Below are 25499 nucleotides of genomic sequence, written 5' to 3' on the forward strand. Positions count from 1 at the left end.
GGCCGGACTGGGCGGGCGGTGCCGCGGCGGGGCGGGCCTGGGCCGCGCTGGGCCAGCCGGGGGCCGGGCCGGGCCGGGCCTCCTCCCGCTCTACTGGACAGCTCCGGGGAGCCACAGAATTAGGGAATCACAGCGCAGTTTGGATTGGAAGGGGTCTTGAAGATCATCCAGTTCCACCCCCTGCCATGGGCGGCAACACCTTCCACCAGACCAGGCTGCTCCAAGCCCCATCCAGCCTGGCCTTGGACACTGCTAGGGATCCAGGGGCAGCCACAGCTTCTCTGGGCACCCTGTGCCAGGGCCTCACCACTCAGACAGGGAAGAGTTTCTTCCATATATCTAACCTTAATTTCCCCCTCTTGCAGTTCGAAGCCATTCCCTGTTATTCTGTCACTCCATGCCCTTGCCCAAAGTCCCTCTCCAGCTCTTTTGGAGCCCCTTTAGGTACTGGAAGGGGCTCTGAGGTCTCCCTGGAGCCGCCCCTTCCCCGTGCTGCCTTCCCTACCAGGTATCCCAGCTGATGCCCCACATGATGCCCTGCTCTGGCAGATGTCCTGCCCCACACAGTGACATGCCCATGCCATAGATTCTGCTGCCCCAGCACCAGGGAGCCTGCAGAACCACGATGGCACCTTTCTGGCTCCAGTGGTCTCAGCTGCACTGCAAGGACTAATTAAAAGAGCAGTATTCTAACACAGCCACAGGTGGTTTCAGTCACTTCTCACCTGCCCCTAGTGCTCCAGAGATACTTGCTCTGAGATTTAGGTGTGTTGGGTCCCATCCTGCCCTGGCAGCTCTGCCTGGGGTTACTCTGGGCTGGAGCACACAGCTCCCACTTCCCAGGCAGGAACAGCCATATCCCTTGCAGGCTCCTCTTCTCTATTCCCTGCGTGACAGTGAGTGGCCAAGCTGCAGGTGAGAGCAGGACAGGCAGGCTGTCCCCACATCAAGGCACGATCTTGTGGGAGACATTGCCACAGCACCAAGTTCAAGTTTAGACTCTGAGTGGGAAATGCTGTAGGTAACATCAGAAATATCTGCCTCGCTCACACCTTGCAGCACAAGATTGGGTTGTGGTAGTCTTGTGCCCCCCTGTCTTCTCCACAGGCAGTATGGGGCTGGCACGCAGCAATTCCAGCACTTCTTCATCCCTTGTGGAACCTGGCAGCCCCAGGACAGTCCCACCTCACATGTTGTGACCTTGGCTTTGAGCACAACCACAGAGCAAAGGGAAAAGGCAACAGTACTTTGCCAGGATGGTGAAACTGAAGCTGGGACGCTTGTCCCCTGTGGACATCTTTCACTTCAGTTTGGGGGAACTCCATGGGCACCACTGTGGGCTGACCTGATGTGGCTGCTGCTGTGGGTCCCAGGGGCTGCCCAGGCTCTCCCCTCCTGGAGCAGGGTGGAAGGGCTGATTTCTCTTCTGGTCCCAGCAGAGGTGTGGCAGGAGCTGTACCATGGCACTCTCTGTGAGGTGCCTACTGGCGAGGTGCAGCAGGCTCCAGGTGCCAGGCTCCTTTGCTTGGCAATGCCTCTTGGCTCCAGCATGGCTGGGGCTCTTCTCTCTCCCCAAAACCTCTGGGGCTGTTTTGTTTCAGAGCTCTGGCTGCGAGCTCAGTCCTGAGGCCTTGCAGTGGTGGCCCACAAAGCCCCACACAGGCTGGGCTGACTGCTGGAGCAGCACGAGTCCATAGGGACCCGTGTCAGCAACAGAGAGCTTGGTCGGCACTGACATCTGTGTCATGCCAGGCCACTGCCAGGTTGTGCCAGGTGAATGGCAGGGCCACACTCAGCCCGAGTCCCCAGGCCACTGCAGCCCCCTTGTCCCTCTGCCTCATGCCCTGACATGGCTGGGGGGGACGTGGTCACTGTCCTCTGTGGCACCCCAGTGCTGGCTGTGCCCAGGGCCTGGCAGCAGTGCCGGGGGGTCTCCACAGCTATAAATCCACCCAGGTTTGGACGCAGCTTTGGTGGGGGCCTGCAGGAGCTGGCCATGCCCAGAGCAAATCTTTGGTGTCTGTTTTCAGCCAGCTCAGGGACCTGGAGAACGTGGCTGCCCATCTGAAGAAGGTGCTGGGTGAGATAAAGCAGCTGCAGTATGTAGAAGGGGCCCAACTGCCCATGGTCTCAGGAGGTGCTGCCCAAAGGCCTGGGGGCTGCAACCCCACATCCCACTAGCCAGGGACACGTTGGGGCATCTCTCAGGATGTCCTCACTAGCCACTCTCTGGAGCCACCCATAAACACACCTCCCTGCCTTGCCTGGGTTCTGCAGCCACCCTGGTTCACCCAGGGCCACATGTCCTCCCCAGGGGCTGGGTTTTGGCAGGGAGGTGCTGGGCCAGCTGCAGGAGCAGTGCATGAGGCTGCAGGAAGCTGTGGAGCAGCTGTGGGGTGACACCGAGGACACCCAGGTGAGCACAGTCCCCAGGCACAGCTCAGGAGCCACTTCTGCCACGGCTGGTGCCTGAACCAGGCTGGGTACAGGCTTGCCTAGATTTGGCACATCCCCACTCAGAAGCAGCTCGGCGTGCCAGGATTTTGTGGCCAAGCCATGCTGGCGGAGCTGGGGACAAACAATGGTGGGTGGCTCCAAGGAGGCTGAGGGGAGGGCAAGGGGACATAGGGTGAAGCCTGCATGGGATGGTGAAGCACCCAGGCATGAACAAGGTGCCGATGGAGCAGGGCTTGGGTGTTGTGAACAAGCACTGGCACTGGGGTGGTGGCAGGGCTGGGGTCTGCAGGTGATGACTGTCTCCCTGTACTACGTGTTTCTGCTTCTCCCCCTTCAGCAATGCAGATGCCCCATCTCTGCTCCTGGCACACCACAGGGATGTGCTGCATCCCCAAGTACTCACGCAGGTGCCTGTCCTGAGTGTCCCCTGGGCCACTGGCCCTGCCACATGGGCAGTGCTGCTGCTGAGCACTCCCCAGGGAGCTGCTGGGGGTGTCATGCCCCACACAAGACTGTTTGTCCTTGTGCATTGCAGGTGCAGGTGCCAAAGCCAGGCTCCTGGGGGGCTGCTGCCAAGCTCACAGGTGTGTGGGCTGGCCAGGGGGCTGTGAAATGGCACGGGGGGCTGGGGAGGGGCAGGTGCACCAAGGCTGTGCTGCCTGGCCTGGGGGGACTGGTGGAATTGGGGTCACACTGCCCTGGCAGCCACTCACTGCAGTGTGGTAACACCACAGGCCATACAGATGCTCCCTCCTCTGTTGCCTCCTCTCCGCAGTCCGTGTGCTCCTGGGGACACACTGGGCATCCCCCGGGATTAAGCAGCCAGAGTCTGACACTTTTGGGCTGTGCCATGTCCCCATCAGCTCTCTGACCAGTCAGATGTCCAGGTCCCTGCTCTGGCACTTGATTTTCCAATCCTATGGCTCCTGGTGGCCCTGGGACAGTCACAGGCAGGTTCCCCTCCTCACCACCCAGGTCTCCATGTGGCTTCACCTTTGTTTCTCAGGCAGTTGTCTCTCTTCAAGGCTGGGGACAAATCCCTTCCCTGTGCTGCACCCCCGCACCTCACAGACCATCCCCACTCCCAGCAGGATTCCACACTGGCCTTGATGTACTCACCAGAGCTGGGACAAAAGGTGAACAGCCCTGGCTCACTCCAGGGCCCACCAGCTTGGCCCATTCCACCTCAGTGGGGCAGGACTGAGGGTGGCAGCTCCAGCACAACTTCATGCAGGGAAGCTCACGAGGACCAGCCCCAGCTCCAGCCCTTGCTCCCAGACCCTGCCCAGGCTGTTCAACAGGCACCCTGGGTGAAATCACCCCTCCTAAAATGTTTATTTTAGCAACACTAGTAAGAGACTGAAATTTATTATTGACTGGGGAGTGCAGGGATGCAGGGGCACAGCATCACTGGGAAAGGGTCTGGCAGGGACAGCCACCTCCAAGGGACCTGGGGAAGAGGGGACAGGAGCCAGGTAACAGCAAGGCACCCAGGACCTGTGGGTGTCAGAGGGGATCCTGAGGACTCAGCACAGCCCTGCCTGGGGGGGTCTCACACCACAGCTGATGTGGCAGAGCTGGGCTGCTGGGGCTGAGCCCTGGATGCACCTGGCCAAAAGCAGCTGGCAGTCCCTGCATGGGTGGAAGTGGGTGTTTGGAGAAGCTGGAGATGCAGCCAGCCCTCCTAGGATGCACTGAGCCACTGGGAGAGGGGCTCCTGAAACGCTCCAGGCTCAGGGCAGCTTTGCCCGCGTCCCGCTGCTGCTGCAAACGAAGCAAAGACACGGGGTTCAAAGCAGAAGAGCGTGTATTGCAAGCGGCTGCGGCGCATCCCGAGAGACTTCCAGCCGCCAGGAGAAAAGAACAGAGGGGTTAAAAACGATCCCAGTCTCTAGGGTTACACTGTGTCATGCAAAACAGCCCTGGGGCAAACCCCATCCTGCCAGTTTGAGGGGAGGGTGTGCTGGCCCAGCCGGACCACCAGTGCTCACCCCCTGCTCCCCATCCGGGGCTGGGCAAGGGGCCGGACACCTCCCCAAGGCCCGGTGTCCCCTAGCCCTGCTCACCAGCGAGGACGGTGTGTGCGGGGTGGAGGCTGTGGTGGTGCAGGAACAGCCCTTGCTCTCTCCACCCCTTACAAAAAACAAGCCTTGTGGGGTGTCCACCCCCCACCCAGTCGATCGGGGCCAAGGGATGGGGGGAATCACTCAGGCAACAGCCCATTCTGCCTGGTGGGGTGGCCCAGGGGACCCTGAGGAAGGGACCTCCTCTGTAAATGTCACTGGCATGCAAACTCCGGTGTCCCAAGAGAGGAGGGGGTGCTCCCTCCCCGAGAGTCTGGCAGCGTCAGGGTCCCAGGCAGAGGCCAGCACCGGTCCCACGCAGCCTCCCGCTGTCTCTGGGGAGCTCCATTCAGCTCAAGAACAAGTAAAAACTACTTCAAACCAAACCCATGCAAGGCAGCTATTTGCTCATGTGTCTTGGCGGCTGCCAGACGCCCTGGCAGCAGAGTTCCTCTCCTCTTTGGGGAGGGGGAGAGAAAATATATATATATATTTATATGCAGGGGTCCCCGCCGCGTCTGCTCTCCACTGCGGCCTCATCTCTCTGCCTCCATGGTCACGTTGGCCTTCTGTTCTGCGCTGGCCTGCTGGGAGACGGCGGCTGGCCAGCCTGCAGGCTGGGCCGGCGCGGCTGGAGTCCACATGCTCTGCTGCTGCCCGGGCGGCGAAGCCGTGGGCCAGGCGGGGTTGAAGGCCCCGTGCTGGGGTAGCGGCGGGGCCGGGGGCGGTGGGGAGGTCGCCATGGAGGCCACGGGGCTACTGCTGTTGAAGCTTTCGGAAGCCTTGAGGCGGGAGAACATGGTGAGGGCATCGGGGAAGTTGGGCGGTGTGGCCGGCGTGTTGGCGGGAGTGCACATCTGTGGGAAGGAGATACGGGGTCAGGGGAGTCCCCACCTTCTGCCTCCCACCAGGGCATGGCATGAGACGCCTTTGCCCCCCCTGCTGTGGCATATGGAGCCCCCAGATCTGCACTCTGCTGACTATGCTGCCCACGAGCAGCTCTATGTAAAGGTCTGAAGGCTCATGCTGTGGTAAGAGCTCCTGGCAGACGGCCCAGACAGGACCCCTTGTACCCAGCCAAATCAGGGAACCCCTCTGCTCCACAACCCACTGTTGCCACCCTGGGCCTGCAGCTTCCTGGCTCTGTGGGCACAAGGCTCAGGCTCACCTCCCACCCCCCTGGACACTGGGCATGCTCTGGCCCTGCTGGACACTTGCTTTGCATACTCCAAATCCCCAGTTGTCCCGGAGAGTCAAACAAGGCCACAGCAGCCAGTAAATCCTTAAGACACATCTGCCCAAGCAGATTACGGGGTGCCAGGCCACGGGAGTTAAGGGACCGAGTCTGGGGACAGCTGGAAGAGAGCAGAGGCAGGCAGCACCCATGTGTGGGTGTTTACACACTTCCAGACACTCTGCACTCCACACCAAAGCCACACTCGGCGATGCTCCAGGAATTTGCTCGCTTCAGCGAGCACACAAGGACCTGTGTGTGTGGCTGCTGCAGGATGGGAAGCACCATGTATCTGTGAGTGTGTTTACACAGGTCAGTGCTTCAGGCTCCTCCAGGCTCTCTCTGCCAGGCTGGGGCTGGTGTGGACTACTGGCTATGCCCAAAACATCCTCCCTCAGACTATCCCTTTTGGAAGAGTAGCCCCAAACCATCTGCAGGGCTCTGCTGTCCCACTGCATAGGACAGGCTATGCCACCAGCTGCTCTCCAGGAAAACCTTCCTTGGCAGGCAGCTCTGGCAGTGCCCAGCCAGACCTCCCTGCCTGCACTCCTGGAGTTAGGAAGCAGTTGGAGCTGGACATGAGCACCAGCCTGAAGCGCCCGCCAGCTGGTGCTGTGCCCTGGGAGAGCATTAGGGAGCTGGGAAAGCACTTACCATCTGATGGTGGTGGCTGTAGGGGATGTTTGTTTCTTGGAAAAAAGCACTGAGAGCAGTCTGAAAGGGAGAAAAAAGGGAAGATGACGTTATCACCAGCATGCAAACTGGGCACCCACCAGCATGCAGACTGGGCACCCACCTCATCCCTGCACACTACTAGACACCAAAGATGGTCAAGGCCCTGGGGGGCCTTGAGGGCACAGGTGCTCCCTGTCCCCAAGCAGGGACCTGCGCCTGCCATCTGCTCACACCAGGGCAGGTGGTAACCACGTGCCTTTGGGACCACCATCTTTGCAAGAAGCAGCTACTGCTGGGGCAGAGGCACAATTTCACAATTCACAATGATGCTCTGAAACCACTGTATGCTGGGAAACAAAGAAAACCAAATCCAACCCCAGAAGGAACCAGCTGAAGGCACGTCCTCAACAGGACACGATCACAGTCCACATATTCCCACCAGGAGATCCCCAGGGCAGGGGCTGCAGCAGGTGCCCACCCCATATGCCAGAACATTTCCAATTCAGTTGCAGACAGAGCACAGTGATGACTGACATTGTTTTGTAGCTTCCAGTTAAAACCAGTAATAGTAAATACGTCACATGCCACAGGCATGTGAGAGGACAAGAAGGGTTGCAGGTAGGGAAGGCCAGGGAAACAGGATGGTCAGGAGGGCAGACACCCAACTCAGGTCTGGAAGGAGCAGAGGCAGTAGATGTTTGGGGGGGGTGCACAGCACTGAGCTGATGCAGAAACGGTGAAAAGCTCTTTACTCAGAGGGTGGTGGGGCCCTGGCACAGGTTGCCCGGTGGCTGCCCCATCCTTGAAGTGTCCAAGGCCAGGTTTGATGGGGCTTGGAGCAACCTGGGATAGTGGAAGGTGTCCCTGCCCATGGCAGGGGGGGTGGAATGAGATGACCTGAAAGATCCCTCCCAACCCAAACCATTCTGTGATTCCATGGTGGTGACTCCTGTTCTGTGCCAGGCTTCAACTGAGTCAGGGCTAGAAAAAACAATGTTTTGATTCAGTTGCAGATGAGACTTGATGGAAATGTAAGAGAACTGATTTGGATTCAGTTCTGGTTGAAGGAAAAGCCCCCTTCAGTCCCATTCAGGCCTCTCCCCAGGGCCTGCAGGTCTCCACTCTGGGGTGTGAGGTATGGGGCTGTGGCCAGGTGCTGCCACACTGCCTGAGACTTTGCTCCCTTCCTGAAAGCCAAGGATTTGGATTACCCAAGTTGCTGGGGAAAAAAAGACAAAAAGGCCTGGAAAAAGCACAGGGAGGTTGTACCAAACCCTGCCCAACTGCAGCAGCCACAGTCCTGCCACCACACACACTCCTCATCCCAGTGTCCACATGCTCCTGTGTCATTCCCAGAGCCAGGATGAACGACAGAAGTCAGCTCAGCTCACTGATCCAACGGGAAAACTAGTTTTGCCCCAAACATCCAGGCTGGCAGGCCCTGGGAAGGCAAAGGGGTTTATGGTTTCCTGGCTAAACAGCAGAAAACTGTTGGCACGACCAGGTGGCAGCCAGAGCAATGTCTGCAAACAATGATCCAGACCTGGGGGGGTGGGGGGGAAAAGTAATTCCTGCTGCAGAGTCTGGCAGCTCCCAGACCTCAGGGGGAGCGTGCAATAGCTGGGCTGGCAAGGCTCTTCCCTGCAATAGCTGCATTTAGTAACACAGCACCTGAACTCTGCACCCGGCCACGCTGCGAGCTCAGAGCCCTCAGCTCCTGCAGGCAGGATCCACCGGATCCCAGCGATGGCCATACAGGAGGAATAGGGTCTGTGGCCCTGGAGAGAGCTCTGGACAGGACAGCACATGGCTCTGAATTAAGGATATGTCTGACAGAGACACAGACACTTCTGAGGCAGTGACACCCCCCCATCACGCTACCCTTCGTCCCGGGTGAGGTCCGACGTCAACACCCACAGGCCCTAATGCTGACAGATCGTGATAAGAGAGGGGGTAACAGCAAATGGGAAACACAGGCAGAGGTGTGGGCACAGCCAGATACCATAAACTGATTAAATCTGCTCTGTGCTCTTGTTTTCCGAGTGGCCTCATATCTGGGACTGTGCCACTGGCAGACAGGGGCAAAGAAGGTCCCTGCTGTCCCCCAGAGCTTCCCACCAATCCCTGCCAGCGCTGGGATGAAAGCTGAGACTGGGCAGAGGAAGCACTCCACCAGGGCAGGCCCCTCTGCCTAAAACAGTGTCTCCTCCCCTCTGTCTGCCCCTTTCCAGGCACAGCAAAAACAACCCCTGTGCCCAGCACAAAGCCCACGACCTGCAGTCACCTCCCAAGGGACCTGCAGAGCCCCAGCCCAGCAAGCAAGGGGCCCGTGCTCCCCTTGGTGCCATGGGGGGCCAGGGACACACAGGTAACCAAAGCTGCTGATGCCACCTGGTCTCCAGACAGCGTCACAAGTGCCACGGTGACTGGTGCAACAGCAAAGCCAATTAAGGCTCTTCTGCTGGAGAAGGAGCCCGAGCCCAGCTCAGCTCTGACCCTGAACCAAAAGCCCCATTACCTGTGTCACCCTGGTGTGAGTGGGAGCAGGGCAGCCCCACCCCCACGGCCAGGCCACACTCAGAGGTGACTGGGCCATTGTGCCCCCTCCCAGGATGCAAAACCAGGAGCTTCACAGGAGAGGGATCCCACAGGGACCCTCTGCCAGGGTGCCAAGAGGCACCTGTGGTGACCCAGTCAGAGAGAGGGTGGCTGGAGATGTCAGCCCTGCCAGCACGGGGCAGCAAGCAGCAGGGGCAGTCCTGAGGGCACCCTGTCCTTGAACCACCAGGAAGGGGCTTCATGAAACATAAATACATAAAAGGAAGTGAAACCCAGCCATGGACAGAGTGAGTGAAGCCAAACACCTGCTCCTCCCCTTGTTCCCCACACACAACCTCTCTACACTGAACGGAGGCTCTTAGCACCAGGAAAAGGAAGGAATGGGTGGGTTTTTTTAAAAGCAGTTTCTTCTTATCCTTCCCAAGCAGCCCCAAGGGCAATGAGCACATAAAGCCAAATAATACCTTTCTACCTGAGAAGAAGTCTGATCCATTGCCCAGCCTCATGTGAGACTCTGCAAACTCTGAAATGTCTGCCTCATAACCTGCTGGGTTCCAGCTGCTCTCCCTGGCTTCTCCCAAAAAGCCAGGCCCTGGAAGCCAAGTGCCAGCCTTCACCCAGTGACACTCCAAGTTGTTTTCTTGGGCATGTAAACCTCCCCCTGGGATCAGCCATGGCACTGCTCCAGCTGCTGGAGGGCTGGGCTGGCAGTGCCATTTCGGCTGGCACCCACGGCAGCCATCCCTGGAAGCATGGAAGGGCCCAGAGAGCTCCAAGAGCTGCAAACTAAACTGGGCACAACAGGAGAAAGCCTGCCCAGGGTCCCTAAGAAACAGGAGTGGAGTCACAGTGAGTGGGAGAGGCAATCCACACCCTACCCATGAACTGCCCTGCTCCCCAGGGATAGATGGGATGAAAAAAAAAAATGGCTCCCACGTCAACCCCCTGAGTATGGGACAGACCCTGATCAGCTCACACCACATCCAAAGGTGACTGTATCCCAAATGGTTTCCTGACCTCCCGCCCTTCTCACTGTCCTGGATCATGTTCCTTCCACCCTGGAAAAACTCTTGAGTCTATCAGGACTGGAAAGACACGCACAGAGCAAACCCTCTCTGCAGGGTTCTTCTTCCTTCACACCTCCTTCATCTTCCTACACACAATGGCCCCTGAGCAGCCAGCCTCAAAGCAGCCCAAGCCCAGGGAAGTGGTCCCAAAACACCAGCATCCAAAAGCTGTCTGTGTTTCACAGCAGCCTCCCTCTCCCTCCTGCCGGTGACAAACACCCCAGGGGCTGTCACAGGCAGCAAGTGGGACACTTGCCCACATAGGAAAGATCCTGGCCAGGGCAGATGGACACCAGGAGTGCCCTGGCCAGGAGAGAGGCACAGAACTGGGACAACCCAACTCTTCCTGTGTGTCACTGGGCCACTGAGCTAGCCTGGTTCCCCTATGCAGAACACCTCTCCCCGTGGCGGTCTTACAGACAGAAGCAGAATCCTCAGGTACAAGCAGGCTGATCCAATTCACACCGTGCCCCTGGAGCAGCGCTTTGACTCCAAGGAGACAGTTAATTTATGCTGCCTTCCCTCGTACTGAACTTGCCTGAACTCCCCCGATTTATAATCACTGAAGATGCAGACCAGCCAGCAAACGGCTGCTGCACTGGAATAACAAAAGCCTCGGGAGTATCCCAGAAAGGAGGTGAAAGCGAGCTGGAGTGGACGGGAGGTGATCCCTCCCCAGCGTGGCTCCCAGAAGGAGCCGTGCCCAGCGGCCATTTTGCAAAGGGAATTATCTGACCGTTGCACCAAAAGTGAGTGGGAACATGGTAACGGCAGCGTTTGTTTACAGCCCAGCTTCCTCTGAGTCATGTGAGTGCCCAGCCGGCAGGAGACGGCTGTTCGTACTTGTGCAACTCGCCAAACGGTGGCAAAGTTCTGCAAAAAAGCCTTTTGAAAGACACGTTAAAACTTCTGTCATCCCTCCCCTGCTCTTTTGCGACACGCACGGAGGTGGTGGAAGAGGATCCCGCCTGTCCCAGAGGGCCACTGTCAGGCTGTGTTAGTAAACAAACGCCGGAGCACATTACACATGCAACACATCCCACGCCAGCGGTGCTCCCGTTCACCGGGCACGGCGGTGGGGATCGCCGGCCCGGTCTTCCGCACATCCCTGCGAGCCCACCCCGCGCTCCCCGGCCACGCGCGGCTCGCTCTGGGATCCTCCTGGCCTGTGATAGAGCATCTGGGAACGCTGTGCCCGCACGCCGATGGACGGCTCCCGTGCCGGGTCCATCCGGTCGCTGTTCCGTTACGGAACGAGCCCGGGACAACCCGGCCAGCAGCAACCGAGCCACCTGGGCGGGAGGAGAGGTGCTCCAGCCACGGGGGTGGCACAAACGGAGCCTCCTGCTCCCCGGCCTGACTCAGACCCGCTCCCGCAGCACAGCACGGCACAGATACTTCAATTACCGAGGTTCCATTAGCGTCAAATCCATCAGCTCCAGCCTAGGGAGCTGCAGAAGGAAAGGAAAAATCCTATTTAGAAAGCAATTTGCTGGCGATAGCCACCGCACTCCTCTTTGCTCCCTGCACTTCAGGTCCGGGGATCTCCGCAGGAGCTGAACACCCTGAAAGGCACCGGGGAGCTCCCCCGGCACCCCCCGCCCCACGCGCGGCGTTAACCCCTGTCAATGTCACGCAGTATCCCACCCGCGAGCGAGAGGAAAAGGCGTCTGGAGCCAAAAAAGCCTTGACCTACAAAGTCTCCTCTCCCACGGCTGCCCGAGAACTCAAATACTCCGGGGCAGGGCCGTGGGAAAGGCTGCGCTGGGGTTTTCCAGCCCACGGCCACGCGAGAGGGCTGGGGCGGAGGCGGGGGGAAACAGGAGGAGGGTTCGGCGGATTCGGCGCCCCCGGCCCGGCCGCGGTCCGGCGTGGGGCCCCGGCGGGCTGCGGGCCCCTCTCTGCGCACCCCCCGCGCAACGTGGCCGCCCGATCCCCCGCCCCGCGTGGCGCCCACGCTCCCTCGGGCACCCCCGGGGGCCCGGCCCGCGCCCCGCCGCCGCCGCGCGTGGGCGGGCGGGGGGGGCAGCGGCGCGTCCGTGGGGCCGGGCACCGATCCACGCTGCTCGAACCCCCCCCTCCCCCCCCCCCCGGATGCCCCCACGCGGGGACCCGCCCGGGGCCGGTACCGGGGCGGCGGCCTCACCTCGAACTGCCAGTGGGCCGCCTGCAGCAGCTGCTTGGCCTGGTCGGCAGCGCATCCGGCCGCCAGCACGAACTGGTTGATCATCACCTGGTGCTTGAGTTCGTCCATGGCCCCGGCGCCGGCCCCCGCCGCCCTCAGGGCGCCGCCAGCACGGCGGGGCCGGCGGCTCACGCCAATGTTTACCGGGCACTGACTCACGGCGCCCGCCCAGCCCCGCCCACGGCCGCCCGGGGCGGGGCGGCGCGGCCCGGCCCGCGTGGCGCCACTGGGACTTGTAGTTCCCGCTCACCACGCCGTCCCGCCGCCCTGCCCCCGCCCGGACCACAACTCCCAGCAGGCCGCGCTTTGTTTGCGGAGCGCTCGGCGCGCGTTGAGTGACGCCCGGGGCCGGCCAACCGCGGCCCGCGGCTCGGTAGTACCTGACCGTATATGGTCAACAACGGCGCGGCCCCCAATGGCAGCGCGGCGGGGGCGGGCAGCGCTCGGGGCGGGGCCGGGGCGGGGCCGCGCGGTCACGCGGGCGCGGGCGGTGTTTACAGTCCGCCGCGTGCGGTTTCCTGTTGACGTGAGGGAGCGGCGGGGCCGCGCCGGGCCGGGGGGAGCGGGACCGGGACCGGGGCCGCGGCCGCCCTCCGGCACCGTGTAACCCCCGCGGGCTCTGCCGTGTGTCCCCCCCAGCCTACGGGGGTTTGCTGGAGACCCCTTGGCTCGTAGCTGCTGCTCCGCGGCCCTGGAGGAGGTGGAGCAGCAGCCCCCTGGCCCCCGCGCCCTCCATCGGCGCTAATAAACCGCGGGCCGGTTGCCCATCCCCTCCTGGTCCCGTTTTTCCTTCAGCCCCAGCGCGTCTGTGCGTTACTGAGGCGGCTGCCGGGAGCTAAATGGAGAGGCGGCAGCAAGGGAAGGTTCTGGAAGGTGCCCGGAGGCTCCCGGCCCCGTGAAAGGCTCCTTTGAGAGCGCGGCGTTGCCACAGCAGATGAAAGCTGGCGGACAATGGTGTTGCTAAGGATAAGCAGGCACGGACACGCGGTAGAGTGGCCGGGGGTAATAACACCAGGGAAAAGATGAAGGGAACTGCCGGCTCCAGCCGGCTCCAGCTGCCTCCACCTTTCCTGAGCGGTTCTGGGCTGTTTCCTGCAGTTTGGAGGGGTTTAGCCTGGCCATGAGTGGTTTGTTCACTAACACCTCTATCCCTGGCTGGCATTTTGCAGGTGTTTCCGTGCCGTGAGGATTAGGTGGCTGAAGCTCAAGCAGGTAATCCACTTGATCTGTAGGGTTTGCAGCCTCCACGGTGTGCACAGGAATTGCTCTGGTAGCTAGTTCAGAGCTAGTCCCCATTTACCACATGTTCTTCAGTAACCACTCAGGAGTTACACAACCATTCAGCCTCTCCAAACCTTGGAGAACTGGAGAATTTCAGGGCCAGGAGGTTTTCCTTCTCTTTAGATATATGTCACTGCCTAAATCCAAGTGAGAGAGAAGCTCTACGTGGCAGTGGGACATATCAAGAGGTGACCGCTCGTTTCTTACAAGGTCAAGACAACCCCCAGAGAGAAGTGGCAAAGGGAGATTTGTAGCCATCAAGGTGTAAATATAGCTGGAAAAACAAATCTCCTGAATGATTATTTTAAGCAGAAAGAGCCAGGCATGTTTAGAAACCTTGCAATTTGGTGTTTGGAGGGAGAAGGGTTGGGCCTGGCCCAGCAGGGCTTTCAGGAAGGGGTGTAAGCCCTTTGGAGCAGGGCAGTGTTTAGGGAGGCAAAGTTCATGGGTTCACCACTCCTTCTGGTGAGCTGTAACTCTGTGTTTTGTCTCCAGGGCTTCTGAACCTTGTTGTTCTACACGTACCTGACAAACACAGCCAGTGGCACTGGGAACAACTGAGACAAAGCAACTTGCTTCACTGGGTAATAAACCCCCAAGCAGCTGGACTTTGGATGAGCTGCTCTGGTGACCTGGAGCTTTGCAGGGAAACATATTTCCTTGTTTACACGGGTGTGCTCGTAGCTGCCTCCCCAGCAGACATGTCCAAGGAGACTCCTGAAGGGCAGCTGGGGGTGGCTGGAGAAACGTGGCAGTGGGAGGGTGGGTGTCCCTCTGGCCCATCTGCCTCCTCCAGGCTGCAGCTCTGTGGAATCTTCTTCCCTGGGTTCAAAGGATCCCTCCTCTTTCCTGCTGCTCTTCTCCAGGTTGTGCTGGAGAATGGCTCCAGCATCATCTTTTCCTGGATGGGTTTTGCTGAGCTGGAAGGCAGTGCAGGAGCTGAGGTCTCCTCACCACCTCTGGGGCTCTGCAGGCTCTCCTGGTGAGAGAGGGACCCCAGGAAGGGTTACCACCCCAGGCTCTCCTGGTGGCAGGAGCCCTGGCCCAGTTTCACCCTGGTTCTCCCCAGTTTGACCACTCACCGCACACCATGATGGCACTCAGGGTCTCAGCTCCCCTGAACCTAGTGGAAGTGTTTTCATCCCTTTCTCACAGAGGGTGTCCCATCTTCAGGGCTTTCCTCTCTCATGGTGCAAGCAGCCCCTGGGGCTGGTAGTACCAAAAATGGGGACAAATACATCTCAGGGAACCCAGAGGTGAAGGTGCAAAACCCGCTCACGTGGCACCACCAGGGTTTGTGGGGCTGTTGCTGCTTCTTGCAGCTGCCACAGTGCCCCGGGCTGGGGGGGAGTGCTGCTCCTCCAGCCCACGGGGCCCATCTGAGGTGGGACCCTGGCGTGGGCTGGCAGGGCAGCCCTGCTCCCTGCCCCTGGCCATCCATTCTCCTTCCCCGTGCTGCTGGCAGTGGCCCCCGATAGGATGGAGGAGGCCGTGGTGCAATATCCTGCCTTTTTGTGGGCCAGCGCCTGCATCCCGCGGGCCGGGCTGGGGTGAAAGCGCTGCTGCCCTTCAGCTCCGCTCGCTCTGGGCCCTGGGATTTGGGGCGGAAGGGCTGATCCCGGTCCTGGCACACTGCTGCCATTGTCGTTGTCTGTCACACACGTCTCACGGAGCAGGGCCCTCCGGCAGAGATTCTCCAGCAAAAGCCCCTGCCCTCCCAGCTGGCAGCAACCCCCATGGGGCCGACGGCTTCCTCTGAGCGCTCTGGAGAGCCGGGCGGCCCGGGAGGGACCTTCCCGCTGGTGGAGGTTTTGCACGAACAAAAGACCTCCTGCCGCAGCTTCCCGGGCAGAGCCAACACCCCGCGGCTGTGGGACCTGGCTCTTCCCTGCTTAACCCATGTGGCACCGAGCTCCTATGAGCAGCGCGGGCAGCTGCTCAGGGAATGTGGGTTTGGAGTGAAATGATCTTGAAGGTCCCTTCCAACCCAAACCATTTTAGGGTTCCATGATTCTATCCCCAGAAAAGCTTAGGGAACAGCTCTGGAGCTGTTTGAGCTGGGGAAGGGCAGGATGCTCTCAGTTCTCAGGATGTGGGAGGAAAGGGAGAGGGACCCTCATCTGCTGTCTCTATGCAAATTCCCCTCCTCGCCCGCCTCATGGTACTAACACTGCTCTGCTTTGCCCCCAGGCTGTGGCCAGCTGGCCACCAGCTGGCAACCAGTTCTCAGGATGGCACAGGGAGATGGACCCACTGATCCTTGCTGTGCCCAGTCTGCTCCAGCGCTGAGCCCCAAATCAGCTGCTGGCCTGCAGAGTGAGGCCTTGGGGTTGTGGATTCATCCTGCTCACTTTGGGGCTGCTGGTGGCACACAAGCTGTTCACATCATCCCACAGCTGCCAGGGCACTGCCCAGAGCTTGTTCCTATGGCTGTGCAGGCAGGGAGCACTGGACACACTCTGGGCCAGCACACATGTCACTGTGATGGTCAGCAGACTCCATCCCTCCCTGTCCATGCAACTTCTGGTATGAGAAACCCTTGCACAGAGAGGCTGCTTGAGCAAGAGGCACCGTCCCTCCAGGTGCCAGCAGGATCCTGGGGACACAGCAGAGAGTTCCCAGGCATGATTACTGCCAAGACACTGCCAGGCAGAGCCGGGGGCTCCCCTGTGCCGGGTGCAGGGTACCTGACTCTTGTGGTTAGCTGGCAGGACTTACTGCTCGTTCCATATTTTTTCCCTGTTGTCCTTCCCAGCCCTGCTGCACAACAGGATGCAGAAGAGCAAGGTCTGGCCCTGCTCTGTCCTCACCCCCAGCATCCCGTGCCTCTTACAGCCCCTCTGGCTGCACTGGTGTGGCCACAACAGCTGCAAAGATAATAACTGTCCGGAAGCACGTTTCCCCTCGGGATTGTTTGCTTATTCCCGCTGGGTGTGTTTTAGTTTGTGTTTACAGCCAGCAAATTCCACCCACTGCCTGCTATCACAGAATGCTCCCGTGTTGGCAGGCTCTGCTCCCTGCTCCATCCTATTTCCCTGAATCCCAGCCCTCCTCCCTGCTCCCAAGGCCAATTGAAGGGATTTCACATGTGCCACCTCAGCTCCTTCATGTCTCCCAGCAATTCCCAACTCCACTGCTGGGAATTTGGGTCCCCAGTACCGTTGCAGCATATGTGTAGGAAGGTACTTCCCATTACAGGGAGCGACTTTTCCCTGTTCCTCGGTGCCAGAGGGGACAGGGCTTGGTCTTGGGACATTGGTGGCTTTTTTGTGCCTTTTCTTCCACGCCATCCTCCTGACTCTTGTGTCCCACATGTCAGGCAGCCTGTGGCCATTCCCTATTCTCACATCCAAACCTCAGACATCTCCATTCGCTTTCTTGTGTGGATTACCTCTAAGGGGAAAAACCCAGAAAGGAGATGCCTTCCCCATGGGAGGCTGATCACCTCCTTTCCTGCTGGCTTTGAGCCTCAGCCAGTAGCAGGTCCCACCTCTGGGAACTGCCCTGGATAATTCTCCCTGGGCATCCCTGTGCACACCTGGACAGCCCTGGGCATCTGTGTGCAGACTGTGTCTCTCTGGGAATCTCTCCTGTGCTTCCCTGTGCAAGATGTGTCCCTGGGAATGCCCCCTGCACATCCCTTTGTAGAGCATGACCTTGGGCATTCTCCCTGTGCATCCCTGTGCAAGGTGTGTCCTTGGGCAGCCATCCTCCCTCCCTGTACAGGACGTGTACTCGAGTATCCTCTCTGTGCATCCCTGGGTAAGCTCCCAAGGGCTTCTCCATCTAAGCTGTGCCCCCTAGTGATCTCCGTGTCCGGTGTCCGGGTCCCTCCCCTACGGAGTGCCCCATGCCCATCCCTGGGCCCACTCCAGTACCCATCCTTGTTGCCATCCTTGTTCCCTATTCCCATCCCCGTTCCCGCCTCAGCGCCTTCTGCCGGCGGACCTCACGCCGCGCCCCGGGGGAGGCCGTGGGACGCCACCCCACCATTGGTTGGTGCCGCCTCCCCCCCGCGCCGCTGTTGGTAGGCGCCGTCGCGGTGGCTGCCGGGAGCTGTAGTCCCGGGGCGGGTGGACTCGCTGTCCCGGCGTGCCTCGCGCCGCCGCCGTGGGTACGGGTCCCGGTGCCGGTGCCGCCGCCGCTCTGCGCCCCCGGGCCGCCCGCCCTGTCCGCGGCCGCCATGGGCTCCCTGCTCAGCCGGCGCATCGCGGGCGTGGAGGACATCGACATCCAGGCCAACTCGGCCTACCGCTACCCGCCCAAGTCCGGTGAGGGCCGCGGGGACGGGGGGAGTGGGACAGGCCGTGCCGGGCCCGGTGCCACCCGGGCCGAGCGGGGAGGCCGGGGAAGGGGCTGCGGGAGTGCCTGTCACCGGCCCGGGCTGGCTCCGGCTCTGCCCGCGGCCCAGCCCGCCCGCGCTGGCGGAGAGGCCGTGAATGGATGTCCGTGGGCACGGCTGTGGCACAGGGCCGTGAGGGTATCTCCGTGCCCTGGATCCAGGGCTCAGCTGTCCCGCTGTCCGTGCCCGCCTGGCGCCGTCACCGCCCGTGATCCCGGGGGTCACTGAGGGTACACAAGGATCGCTCCCCACGATGGAATGTGGCCTCAGCAAATTGTTGGTCACTGGCGAGTGCGGCTGGTGCTGCTGGTAAAGGGGAAGCGACGGCGGAGTTCATTGGGGACACGGAACAGAATTGGGTCTGGTTGAGTATAGAATGGCAACATTCCCGCATGACAATCCTCTTTTAACTCCTTAAAATGGCAGTGGTTCTCACCTAGGAGCTGTTGGGCTGAGACAGCCTACCGGGTGTCTGTTTTCCAAAGGGAATTGTTCTGAAGGCTTAGAGATTTGTCGGTGCCACTTGTATGCAGTTGGGATGAGCCCACGACTCACCTTGTCTTGGGCCGGCTTTTGAGTTTGGCCAGGTTTAACTTGTTTGAAGAGTTTTGCTTATTCTTCTCAGAAAACAAGTGGTCAGGGAAATTCAGGTACTTCCCCCCCCCCCCCCCCCCCGCATTTTCTGTTTGGTTACAATTTTTTCTAGGCTTCAGTTCTGCTAGGGCTTTTCCAGACAGGCTGAAGAATTTGCAGAGCAGCGGTTTGGGTCCCCTCACTCTCAGATACAAAGACTTTTTTGTATGTGAAGAGATTCAAGTCCTGTGTGTGTCCATGACCTGCTGGCTGTGACATCCTCGGGGCTGTGTGATGGAGGGGGCCAGGACCCCTGTTCAGTTAGGAGGGGGTGCAGGATCATCTCAAATAGAGTCCTATTATCATTACACCTTGTCTTGTTGCAGGGTGGCCTTCAGCAGGAATGGTGATGTGGAGGAAGTGGAAGGGGGGAACCTGCCCAGAAAAATCCAACAGCTGTGTTGGCTCTCTTAGAAAATATAACCTGCTTTTTTTAGGGGGTTGGGAGCTAGTTTTTTGGGCAGCTGGGAAAGGCAAGTGTCACAGCTTGGCTGCAGTAGGATCTGCGTGTGACAGCATTTTAGATAAGGAGTGGATTAATTATAACCACCATATGCAATAGACATTAAACTTCTTTCAGATCATGATCCTGTTGTTCCTGTGCTGTTGAACTGGAAGTTAATGGTGTGTTGGGTTTTGGGCTTGTCAAGGTAATCCCATCATACACCTGAGGTTGGGTTTGTGTGTTACCATGCTCCCTGGAAGGGGATCTGTTGAGCATAATGCTACCAAAGTGTTCCATGTGTGATACCTCCCTTGTAAAACTGAACAGCCAATGCTTTCATCCAGCTGGTTAAATAAAAATATTGCTATTTCCTACAAAGGCTCTGGATGCAATTAGAGGCTTGTTAATTAATTCTCTGTGGCATTTTCTTGTGCTCTTTCTGAAAGCTGGCGTTAAGCCAGGGCTTTCTCTTCATCTTTGGGTTTATTTAACAAAGATCCTCTTGACTTTGGGGAGAGAGAAGAGCTGTTCAAGCTCTAGGCAGAAGAAGAAATGGTGGTTCAAAAGCCAGAACAGTGAGGGCTGTTAGGATGGCAGCTCCCGTCCCTCCTTCAAGTGGAGCATGTTCAGAGGGACAAAGGTGTCCTTTGAGATCCTGCCATCTTCAGAGTGATTGTCTTGGAGATGGAACGGTTGGTACCAAACCTGACAGTGAAGATGACTGGAAGTGAGTTGAGTACAGTTTTGATTTCAGGAAGCAAGCTGGAAGTAGTACAAAATGTTCTTGGGTCAAATGATTGCTAATTATTTCTAACTCAGCACTGCTGCTGTGAGCTCTGACTGGAAGAAGCCGGTTTTCCACGGGCTGTGTTGGGTGTGTGAATGTGTGTGCTGGAGAGTGAGCCTGACACGCACTCCTGGCTCTGACAGTACCCCTGAAAAGACTGCAACGAGTGGTGAGAGAGCGTTACCTGAGGCCACTCATCCTGTGTGCACCACCGAGGGCTGTCCTTCACTTTTCCATTCTGTCCCTCCTTGTCTCTGGTTTCAGCAGATCTTGACTTACTACAAATATCTGGTCAGCTGCTGTCCATGGTTGGCATCAGTTTGAAGGATGAGGGTTTGTGTTCTGGAGCAAATACCCCCTCACAAGAACACATTGTGCAAGGAAATAAACCCTAAATACAGGTATTCTGGCTGTAATTTCAGCTGCATATCAACCTGCCTGTGGAGAGGGACACGGTGACTGTGCCAGGTGATTACAAGTGATGGTGCCTTTTTGATTCACAGCTGGTTGCAAAGGCAGAAGTGAATATTCCCTTCTCCTTTATTGGCTTTTGGTGTGGTTATTGCTGGGTCAGTCATGTGCTCTGGGGAGGATGGAGCAGATTGCTGAGGAATCCACCTTGGTCTGCATGAGCCAGTCCTCAGTGAAGCAGCTTGTTTAACAGCTTTGTTGGAAATTGTGTGCAGTTTTGTTGTCAAAAATCCTCTGAAAATGCCCTGCTTATTCCTCCAAGGCTCTGGGTGGGTATCATCTACATTTTTCCTTCTGCATCTGGATGACTGAGTCTGCTGTAAGGTGATACCCAGTTCCCCTCTCTGACCCCTCTTTGCTGGTACTTTTTAACCAAAATTTCTTGCTTTATGGAGCCTGTGCTGGCATTGTGCCTGCCTGACCAGTTGGGAGGAAGGCCCAGTTTGTACAGAAGAGTAAGTGCCTCTGTGAAACAGGCTAAAAATGGGTAGTTTTTTCCCATTTAGCAGGGAACAGTTGTGATCTCTGTGGTGCTTCAGTGCTTGGAACAGCGAAAGGATCCCCCGTACCCCTGTTGCTTTAGAACCAGTGAGCGATGCACCAGTGCTTCCCACAGCTCTGCTCCTGTTCCTCTGAGCTCCTCTGCAGCATGGAGCATGTGCCCTTGGGATGGCTCTTCTCCTCTGGAGTAGGCTCTTGGAAGAGAATTCCCTGGAGATTTCTGGGAGGAAAAAAAGGAAGCAGATTGCTCCTCTCTGAAGCTGAACTGCTTTGTTGTTTGGGAATGAGGCTTTAATCAAAGAAAGAGCGGTTTTAAACAGGAGAAGAGTATCCAGAGTCACACCCAGTGGACTGTGTTGCCGTGTACCATGACAGTGTCACTGTCCCTGTATTTCACACAATGCTGCTGGTTCAGGCTGTGTCTGGGACTGTGCTGTCAGTCTGCCATGGTGGTGACTGTCTGGCTGAGTAATTAAAGAGAACTCAATTTCTATCACTTCACTGTTAATTGTATTAATGGTGAGAAGCCTAAATGGACACCTAATTGCTTTCTGTTAATGAATGTTGTACGACAGAGCCCATGTTTTGATGGGATGACAGTTGTGCTCGTGGCTCTTGTAGGATGTGTCCCTTCCCAGCGTGTCTCTTGTGCATCACATCCCTGTGTTGCATGGATGTGGGATTGGAGTGCTGGCTTAGGGAGAGGTATTTATGGCTGGAGCAGTCTAGTGCTTAATGCTGGTGCAATTATAATAATAAACCCCCATCACTATGTTGTACTAAATACAAAGTATTTCGGTGTCATTTGATGCCTTGGAGGGGCCTTGGGTTCCAGTTTGGTTTTGCATGGGACAACCTAAGGAGTCAGACTTGGCTGTTCTGGGTTTCCCAGTGGTCAGAGTTTTTCCAGACACTGTAAAGTTTTCCACCACAACAATTTCTCTTACAACCACTGCTTGGGCTTCATCTACCTCAGCAGTGTCACTTGGTCATGTTCTCTTTTATCTGATGCTCCTCTGTGCTTTGTGCTGATTTACTCTGGGGAAGTAAAGCCACAGTTTTTCTTTGTTCTGGCATTTTTATCCTATTCCATCCTTTTTTATTTATGTGTGATTCTTTCCTGGTCAGTGTGTCACTGCATTTTCCTGGAGGATTTCTGTTTGTAGCAGTTCTGGGGAAGGTTAATCCAAGGATTTTTTGCTTTTCTTTTTTTTTCCTGCCAAAGAGGGTGGCACTTAGCATCCTCCTTGTGCCCTTAACTACAGAGCTCTGTGTAAAGCTGGCCTTGGAACACCTGCTTAAGGTAGTTTTATAGTCTGGGGGTACGTATGGGAACAGGGTTCAAGAGGCATGATAGCCTGGCTAAAGTCCTAAACCTGTCTTTGTAATGGGTTTGGAAATGGAACCTAGGATTCTACTGCATAGAAAATATATGTACTCCTGTTAGAGACACTGAAAATCCTAAATGTCACAGTGACTGGAAAAGAAGATGCCTCATATTTTCCATCTGGAAGTTTCCTTTTCGTTTTAGTCCCTGGTGTGATATTTAAGAAATGCTTTCTTAAAATGTTTTGCCTCCATCTTGGGCAAACTCCGAGCTGGTCGGGGTAGTGGTTGAGAGGATTAATGTATAACTTTAGTCCTACCTTGAGAGCTCTGAACTTCGGGTGTCATTGTAGCAAATTTCTGTAGCAGGTTTCTGAAAGCTTGCAACAGAATATCTTTTTTTAGCTGCTGAAAACTGTGTTATAAATTTGTGGAGACAGTTTGCTGCCGTTCTGGTTTGTTTGTCTGTTGAAACCTCGTGTGTGTGGCAGCTTTTCTGTGTGCAGCAGCAGTGGCAGAGCCTCGGGGGTTGTTCTGCTCACCAGTGTGCTCCCCTCTGAGCACCTCAGAGTGATTTTCCCTGTGCTCCTTGTGCCTGGCACTGTGTTTCTTGTTTGCTTGTGAAGAAAGTGCCTCAGGGGAAAAAAAAAACCCTCTCCTTCACATTGCAGGAGGTGACTTAGCAGGAAGATGAAGGGAGTTCAGTCTGAATGTGGAACTGAGGCAATGATTCCAGCTACTGTGTGTATTTGTGAGAAATCCAAATAATTTGGTAGAGATCCCAAAAGTAGTTCTTAGTGAAGCAGTGGAAAGTGTGGCAGGTGCCTTGAACGTGCTGGTTTTGTGTCTGGGCGTTGTTCCAGTCGAACAAGAGAGATCTTTTCATCCTTGGAGATGCTCTCAAACCATGTCCTGGGCTGATCCCGCAGCGTGGGCAGCAGGAGAGGGGGAGATTCTGCCCCTCTGCCCCTGTCAGGTGGGACCCCACGTGCAGAGCTGCCTCCAGCCCTGGAGCCCAGCACAGGAAGGACGTGGAGCTGCTGGAGCGAGTCCAGAGGAGGCACCAGGATGAGCAGAGGGATGGAGCAGCTCTGCTGGGAGGAATGGCTGGGAGAATTGGGATTGTTCAGCCTGGAGAAGAGAAGCTTTGGGGTGACCTCACTGTGGCCTTCCAACATCTGGAGGGAATTCAGAGGAAAGATGGGGCAAGACTATTTACAAGAGCCTGGAGTGACGAGACAAGGGGGAATGGCTTCATACTGACAGAGCATGGGGTTAGATTGGATATTAGGAATAAATTCTTCCCTGTGAGGGTAGAGAAGCCCTGGCACAGGTTGCCCAGAGCAGCTGTGGCTGCCCCATCCCTGGAAGTGCCCAAGGCCAGGTTGGACAGGGCTTGGAGCAATCTGGTGTCATGGAACATGTCCATGGCAGGGAACTGGAACTCTGTGATCTTTAAGGTCCTTTCCAGCCCAGGCCATTCTATGATTCTATAATTCTGTCTCACTCACTGGATAAGAGGGAGTTCTCCAACTCTGATCCCAGATAACCAGCTGCTGTGGTACTGAGACATCCTGCACAAGCATTGTCTTCACAGTTGATCAAATAAAATGTTCCAAAACATAATCCTACTTGACCCACATAAAATGTAAAATCTATTCATAAACTCCAGTGTTCATCATGGTTTTTTGAACCTCAGTGCAAGCACAAACCACCGTGGTGTATCTCAGGTGGAGAGGCAGTGTCAGGCTGGCTATGCTTGGAGATTTTTATACATATTAATTTTTTAATTTGTTGCTTCTGGGAGGAGTGGGAAAAGGTTCCCTGTCATTTGGAGCACCTGTATTTGTGTCCAGGAAATGACTGGATGTGGCACTCAGTGCTCTGGTCTAGTTGACAAGGTAGTGGTTGGTCACAGGTTGGACTTGATAATCTTGGAGGGTTTTTCCAACCTAAATGATTCTGTTTTGTGTTATTGTGATTCTGTAGGACAGATTCTAAGTAGATGCTGGACCTGTACTGAAGGTGATTGTTGTATCTGGAAAGAAGGATGTGTTTCAGTACTACAAACATCTGGGTGCTTGTAAGCTGAGCTCAGCAATAGCTGAGCCCTACCGTCATCATTAAGGCACTGCCATCTGTGCAGAGTGAAAAGAGCCTTTCTTGAAGCATAAAGGGAAAGAGCCTTAATGGAAAAAACAGGGCCATTCATGAAAACCCTTCCATTTCAGAGTAAATCCTGCTTGCTCCTAGCTAGAGGGACTGCAAATCCCTCCAGAATGCCTCCATAGCCATTCAGATGATTAGTTACTGCTTCTGGAATGACTCATTTAAACACAAATTTATGCTATCTATGCGCTGCACCCAGAGAAGCAAATGTACATTTGGCTCAGTCCTCTCATCCCCCACTCTGAAACTTGAAGGGAATTGGCTTGGATGGAGCCTTTTACTTTAGTTCCCTCTTGATACTTACTTCTCTGAAATTGTAACACTGTGAAGTTCATATTTGAGAGTGTTTTCCTGAAAGCTTTCTAGGAGGGAGCTACATCTGTGATGCTCTCACACACCTGAATCAATTCTGTTCATTTTGCAGTCAATCCCATGCTCCAGAATCCCAGTTGCCTTGCACATGCTTTGTGTCCTGAAATTTGCACTGCAGTGCATCACCTTAAAGATGAATGAAACAATTCGTGGTGAAACTTTCAGAGCTGAAGTTCACTTTAGTCAGTCCCTGTTTTCTCTCCCAGACATCCATGTTTCTGCATTTAGAGCTGTCAGTGTTTTTAATTAGATCAGCATCAAGATGTACAGTCTCCAGCACTCGCAGTAAAGGTTTGGTGTGGTTCTTGCTTGGGATATGGGAGTGAAAGAGGGAAGGAAGGGCAAACTTTGCCTAACAGGAGGCCCTCTGGCTGTGCTGAATTATGCAGTAGGAGGAAGCCTCATCCTTCTCTGAGCAGGCCCATGGTGTTTGTGGGACTGGGCTTCACACTGGGAAGTGGAAAAAACAGGAAGAATTCACCAGAATGGAGCAATACTGGAAAGAGCTGACTTTTCCTGCTCCCTCTCCCTTCTCTGGAAAACAAGTTGAAATGGAATTATCTCCACTGTAATGATTTATTCTAGGTTTTTGTTTCATTTGGTTTTTTTTTGCTCTTCTCCCACTGTTGGCAGTGGCCCTACAGTGGTACTACAGGGAAGGGGTGAATAAGCAAGTATTTTCTGTGTCTTGTGGCTCTTTTATACTTGTGGATTTAAAACTGCACAGACTTCTCTGGGAAGGAAGTCATTTAGAGATTTTTTTTTCATTCCCTTGTGTTTTTTGTTTCTAGGAAACTACTTTGCAAGTCACTTCTTTATGGGAGGCGAGAAGTTTGACACCCCTCACCCCGAGGGTTACCTTTTTGGTGAGAACATGGACTTAAACTTCCTGGGGAATAGACCAGTTCAGGCAAGTTCCTACATTCTGTCTT

General features: G+C 56.4%; 2 protein-coding genes across 13 annotated transcripts in view; one reads left to right on the forward strand and one right to left on the reverse strand.

Moving 5' to 3' along the window:
• Positions 1-4246: 4246 nt before the first annotated feature.
• On the reverse strand, positions 4247-12389 carry UBALD1 (UBA like domain containing 1). The gene is made up of 3 exons (XM_069029989.1): positions 12202-12389; positions 6409-6468; positions 4247-5377 (listed from the first exon to the last, which is right to left on the reverse strand). Exons 1-3 carry the CDS (start codon positions 12307-12309, stop codon positions 5057-5059), a joined length of 489 nt encoding a protein of 162 aa, XP_068886090.1. The 5' UTR covers positions 12310-12389; the 3' UTR covers positions 4247-5056.
• Positions 12390-12765: 376 nt separating this feature from the next.
• The window catches only part of MGRN1 (mahogunin ring finger 1), a 55114-nt gene continuing 42380 nt past the window's right edge, over positions 12766-25499 (forward strand). For 8 of the 12 annotated variants that reach the window (XM_069029449.1, XM_069029451.1, XM_069029450.1 and 5 more), the window contains exons 1-2: positions 17596-17792; positions 25359-25477. In XM_069029449.1, coding sequence (XP_068885550.1) covers positions 17705-17792; positions 25359-25477 — 207 coding nt within the window. In that variant the 5' untranslated portion in view covers positions 17596-17704. Of the gene's footprint in view, positions 13243-13409; positions 13453-14016; positions 14106-17595; positions 17793-25358; positions 25478-25499 lie in introns of those variants that run through there. The other 4 variants (XM_069029457.1, XM_069029458.1, XM_069029459.1 and 1 more) reach the window with 4 other exon arrangements.

The sequence above is a fragment of the Aphelocoma coerulescens genome, chromosome 14 (assembly GCF_041296385.1).
Source record: "Aphelocoma coerulescens isolate FSJ_1873_10779 chromosome 14, UR_Acoe_1.0, whole genome shotgun sequence".
NCBI classification, from domain to species: Eukaryota; Metazoa; Chordata; class Aves; order Passeriformes; family Corvidae; genus Aphelocoma; species Aphelocoma coerulescens.

Bases quoted from the DNA above. Each gene is read 5' to 3' on its own strand.
- UBALD1 (XM_069029989.1), bottom strand. From the start codon at position 12,309: ATGGACGAACTCAAGCACCAGGTGATGATCAACCAGTTCGTGCTGGCG. The intron at 6,469-12,201 runs GTGAGGCCGCCG...TCTCCCTTTCAG, and splicing joins CGGCCCACTGGCAGTTCGAG to ACTGCTCTCAGTGCTTTTTT. The intron at 5,378-6,408 runs GTAAGTGCTTTC...TCCTTCCCACAG, and splicing joins ACAGCCACCACCATCAGATG to ATGTGCACTCCCGCCAACAC.